The 6,203-nt window shown below is 28.0% G+C and overlaps 1 protein-coding gene across 1 annotated transcript; it reads left to right on the plus strand.

Moving 5' to 3' along the window:
• Positions 1–58: 58 nt before the first annotated feature.
• On the plus strand, positions 59–952 carry LOC107496603 (uncharacterized). The gene has a single exon (XM_016117904.3). It carries the CDS (start codon positions 127–129, stop codon positions 859–861), a length of 735 nt encoding a protein of 244 aa, XP_015973390.1. The 5' UTR covers positions 59–126; the 3' UTR covers positions 862–952.
• The last annotated feature ends 5,251 nt before the right edge of the window (positions 953–6,203 follow it).

Raw genomic sequence — 6,203 nt, forward strand, 5'->3', positions numbered from 1 at the left:
TTCAACCTTCTATTCTTCTTCTATATATACACTTTCATATTTCTCTAACCTCTAATAATAATTTTCATAATCACTTTCTCAATTCTTCTTAGCTTCAATTCTTCTCCTTCCTTCTCATCAAATTAAATGGGAAATGTAGTGATTTCTCCACCATGCTTTCAACCTAATTTTAGTACTACTAGTTGTTGCAACACAAAACCGTCACAACAAGTCAAGCTTATATTTTGGGAAGGAACATCAAGATCCATAAACAATGATAACAAGAACAAGAACAAGAAACATATGGTGGCTGGTGAGATCATGTTTGAGTTTCCAGATAAAGTTGTTTGCCATGCAGATTCATTCTTCATAGGACACCCTATTCCAATTTTATCCTTTGATGATCAACTTCTACCCGGTCAAACCTACTTTGTTCTCCCCATTGATCTCTTCTCTTCTCAAACTCTCTCAGCTTCTACCCTTGCAGCCCTAAATTCTTCGTCGTCGTCGTCGTCATGCCCTAAAATCAATAATAATAGGTCTCCCATCAAATTTGGGGCATGCCCTTTTGAGTATATTAAGGGTGACAATGGAAGGGCTTTGATTAAGGTGATGCCGGAATTTATAACAAGTCTCATCATCAATAATCAACAACAAAAAGAAGAACAAGAAGGGAATAATAATAATAATGGATCTTTTCTTTGTAGTACTCCTGAATTGCAAAAGCACTATGAACAGCTTGTGATGAGGTCTAAGGAGCAGGTTTGGTCTCCTAAGCTTGAAACAATATCTGAATACAAGATTAGGTTTTCACCATGCAGATTCATTGGTTTAGAATGGAAGGAAAAAGAAGAGAAACATCAAGAAATTTTCACTAGATAGTTGTTAATTAATTACCTTGTTTTTTTTTTTAATTTTGATGTATACCATATACTAACAATTCGTACAATATAAAATATAAAATATAGGAAGAATTTTAAGTATACTGAAAACATCGGTGTTTTAGTTATTTTAATTGTTGATCTAAATTATAAAAAATATATATAGTATATATTAATTGAAATTAACAATTAAATCAATTGGAACTCTAATGTTTTCGATACACTTAAAATTTTTCTTATAATATATATTGGATACTTCTGTGACTCTATTTACTTTTTTATTCTTTTAATTTTTTAAACATACTTTTGTGGAAATTATGATGATGTGATGAAAATTAATTAGTTGTCTGTTGACTAATTCTTGGTGTACAAAAAGAATCTTCAAAATTGTAGTTGTTTTAATTTCCAATTTTGGATCATGTTTAATTAAGTATGAGCCTCAATTAAATAGTCTAACTATAGTAGTATACATTAGATTTATTTATTAATAGTCATAGTAGTTATATATGCAAGTGTATGTAAAAGTGTAAAAAACTACATTATCTCTTTCTCTCTTTCTTTTATCTGATTATTTTTTCTCTCCAACTTGTCATCATGTACAATTATATTCTTCAATTATTATTGTAGTTAATTCCATTTATATTCTATACATTATTATATCAATCAATGCAAACTGAAGAATGTTTGCTGCTGCAAATATCTTCTGTTTAAAATGAAGAAGTAAAAACTTTTATACTCTCTATCTATTAGCTTGGTTAATTGAAGAAGTAGAGATTTAGAATAATAGTTAAATTGCCTCTGTGTAATCTTAATTTTACATATTTAAATAGTAAAAATAATCACTAATGTAATTATCAAATTAAGCCGTATAAATTACATTCTTTAAATATATAGTTTTTTTTTAATTCTACATTAGCATAAAATGTTTGTGCATCATGCTATTTCTTTTAGCTTAGTTAATTGATTACTAGATAGCTAATATCATGTCAAATTTTCTCTCTTCTTTGATTATATTAATTATTGGTACTAAATAACTAATTTATTATCATATGTATTTAAAAGTAGTTTTATCTAGGTTTTTTAATTATTATTATTATATAAGAAATTAATACCATTAATTGTCTACAGATTTATTTATTAGACATTTATCTCGTGTCTCTCCTTAAAATTAAATGATTATTAAATTCGATAGTTTTAAGATGGACCATCCTCACGACTCAAAACGGATTAGTAACTTCCAATACCCTAATCAAACATTCGAATTCAGATTATTTTCTTATCTTAACTAAATAAGATAAGATACGAAAACTACCACCAGATAATAAAAGAAGAGTCAAAAGTCCCTCAGGTACGTTACTCATTTCATGCACTTTATACCTTTTAGATCCATTTTGACTTGGCCATCGGAATGTCTTTGCAGATATCAACTCCCACGCTCCAATCAGACGATCCGACAACCGTCTTAACTCGCAAGTCCCCGACCAGAAGCTTCTAGTACAATACACATTTACAGTTTCATACTATAACACATCAATAATACACGGTATATGATGCATGGTTGAATGATATGACTAGCTCTTGTTAGGGAGTTATTGAATAAAATCAGTTTCTCTATCTAATCTGTTTTCTGTTTTCTTGTTATGGTAGTTAGAATCTGTTAGCCCTTTTCCTTAGTTAGTTGCTGTAACTTTAATTTCTCTTGTATTTCAAGTTATATATATTCTATATTCTATGTTCTCTTCTCTTTAAACAAGAAACTCTATCTCTAGCTAGTTCTTAGTTCATACAACTGCATGCCATAACTGTAATATATAGTTTCATTCCTTTGCATAATGTTGAGTTTAATGGAAAATATATGCTTCAAGTTATTATTCTTTTGCATTCTATCACTTCTGCAATTTGAAACATTTATGCTATGTAGTAATAAAGAATCGGCTACACCAATCAATAAGTTACTAAATAAAAATACATATTTAGTATTTTATATAATTTTCTATTATATTAATATAAAAATTTGATTAATTGTCTATATATTATAGTTTATTATGATAAAATTAATTATTTTGGTGATTGATTATTCAAATACAAATAAATATAAATCAATATATTATGTTGATTGATATTTAATGTGTGTATATAATATTTTTTATTAGGGCTAAACTTTCTCTACATACTGTTATTGTCAAATTTGATTTATGTATGCCATATATGAAAAGAGTAGTGCTTAACTTAATATGTCAAATTTGTCAAAATATTGCATCTGACCTAATATTTTCAAGATAAATATTCATATATATGAAAAGAGTGTTTAACTTAATTAATTACCAACAATTATTGGTGTATGCAATGTGCTGCTTGAAAGGCTTATTAATGGCTGGATTTTTTTTTTATCAATTATGGTACATATATACTACACTTATAAAATTATGTCTTTCGTATCTTATAAAAAAAATATTAACTATAAACAAGATTATTAGTTATTCATCTATTGCATGATTGATTGTTTTGTTATGGCAGATTTAGTTATTTTAGTGATTAATTATTTCGTTAAAAAATATATAAATCAATATATATAAATATATTCAAATATATAATAACTAATTTAGTAATTAATTTTTAATATGCATAAAGCATTTTTTGTTGTCTAATATAAGTTATATATACTAATTAAGCTACTTAGCTTCTTTTCTACCATACAAGTTTATTATTTTTCTAGACCCTTCTATAATTATTAATACAAATTTTCGGTCAGATAGTTCATAGTTTTCCTCTATTAAATTTATTTATTTAAATTAAATAAAGAATCAACTAATTAGTGGTGTAAAATTTTACTTTCTGTAATGTTTATTCTTTTTTTATTATTTATTAAGAGTTATTTTGAGTACATCTGATGAATGCAAATCTTAGAAGAGTCATACAATAAGTTAAAGACCATTAATGAGTCAGAAAAAAAAGTTTTAATTTTTTGGTCTTAATGAGTCAGAAAAAGCTGAATGGTCATAAAAGGATATACATTATTGAATGAATTTGAGTCTCTAAGATCTAAGATCCCATCACTTTGGGCTAAATTAGATTACACTGTTGATGATATTTTTGTATGGCCCATTTGGGTATCTGTTAAAAGCAGTTACCCAATTAGCACTTTGTTCAGTCCCTAAAATAGTTAAAATTATTTATAAGGCCATGAAGAATTATTTTATACCCTAAGTTACTTGTCCCAAAATATAGAACCTTTCACATCACGCATGCCTTTGATGATATGATCATATGAAAATGATTGATTAATTTGTAGGTACTGTTACTAAGGCAAATGGGTCAGTTTTATATTGGACTTTATATTTCTGTATTCTTAAGGGGGCCCAATAACCATAAAAATTCTATGTGCCTCTAATCATACAAAATAAGTTACTTTTTTTTTTTGGAAATAATTACTTTTAATTGTTTCAAGAAATTTTATATTTTTTTCTTATTAGATGGGATTTGAAGTTTGAATTAAGAAAATGACAAGAATTAGTAACAAAAAATACTTTTTATTAAAGTGGAATTGACCTAATTTGAAAACAAAATAGAATTCAATAATTTCAACAATCTTATTTAATATACATTGTTTCTTATAGTTTTTTAAAAATTTATTGACAAATTAATATTAGTAACATAATTTGTATGAAAAGGAGGATGTAATGTTTATAAAAAAAAATGAATGGAAAAAAAAAACTTTGTGTTTGGATTGGGGACACAAAATAGTATAATAATAAAGGGTTGTGTGGACTTTAGCATTGATAGTGAGGGAACATAACACAGCACAAGGATATAGTAGCTGCTAGGGTTTGTGTAGGGGACTGTACCTTACTGAATCTGCTGAGTCACTGATCCAACCAAGCAAGCAAACCCAACCTATGCTTTTTTTTTGTTAGAGGGACCACTCTATATAGCATTAGAATCTCTAAATGCTACTTAGCTAGCTACTATATATTATAGTATAGTGTTTAGGGTTTTTTTTGTTTGTTCGGTGTATCTCTCAATTCGACAGGTCAATGATTAATCCGTCGAATTTGAGTTTCATTTAAGGGTTTGTCACGGGCCAATATGTTGCTGCATGCATAACGCGAGATTTAAATCTTTGACACTTACTTAAGCGGACGAATGAATTACCCACTCGGCTAACTAAGTTGGTTGTATTTAGGGGTATTTAATTAATGCATTGCATGTATTACCACCCTACTACTCTTCCCATGCCATTTACATGACTCTATTCATTCTAACATGGGCCCAATTTGGGCCCAACCACATGCCTTGCCCCTAACAAACAAACTTCATCTTCAAATTCTCCATGTAACATGGAAATTTGTTTAATATTGGACATACCAACAAATTATTATTCACCCTATTAAAAATCAATTTTGTTTTCCCCCCTTCATAGATAGTTAATTTAATTAATGGGCATGGACATTATTGGACGACAACAAGAAATAGGCCACCACAAAATAAAAATCATAGAGAATAATAATGGTAAAACAAGCAACATCATATTGAATTGCATTTCACCCCCCATAATTTTTATTTGTTTTATCTAATTATGGGCATTGGCATATACTATTATGTTATATTATTATGTGCCAAGTTACTTAATATGAGTGGTCTAAGTCAAGTTAGGGTGTTGTCACCTTGTGAACTAAGCTAGTCTCCTTAGCCTCAAACAAACATGCATGCATGTGCCATATCTTACTAGGTAGTGCCATAAAATGTCACTACTTTGCAAGTTTAGGCTATATGATAAAGTTCATGCTATATTGTTTTTTATGTGATACAAATAATTAATTAAAAATGCCCTAAGAGTTTTTTTTTTAAGAAAATGATTTTTTATATAAACGAAAATTATATTCTTATAAAAGTTTTTTTTTCACTCTCCGTTGACTTCATAGTCAACTCCTCAATTAATCTCACTTGTTAGTGATTAGGTCTCTTCTTTTTTTATTAAAGTTTAGATGTAGAGTGTTAAAATGGGCCAAATTCATCGGCCAGTCTGTTTATCTATTTAAATGGGAGGGTTTTACCTCTAAAATTAAGGCCGTTTAAATTTTGAGCTAAACGGACTAAACTCGATTAATCCGAAAAAAATGACGGGTTAAACAAGCTAGTCCGTAGACTAAATGGATGATCTGTTTATTTTTTTTACATTTTTTTTTAAAAGTAGCACTTTCAGTCAATATTTCTCCCAATCTGATCCGAAAATCTGATCCATTAACTAAAAAAAAAGATTTTTGACCTAAAAAGTGATAATTTTTACCAAAATATTTTTTAAAAAATAAAATAAAATGATAAATAGACTAACTCATTTAACCT

Source organism: Arachis duranensis, chromosome 7, assembly GCF_000817695.3.
Source record: "Arachis duranensis cultivar V14167 chromosome 7, aradu.V14167.gnm2.J7QH, whole genome shotgun sequence".
NCBI lineage: Eukaryota > Viridiplantae > Streptophyta > Magnoliopsida > Fabales > Fabaceae > Arachis > Arachis duranensis.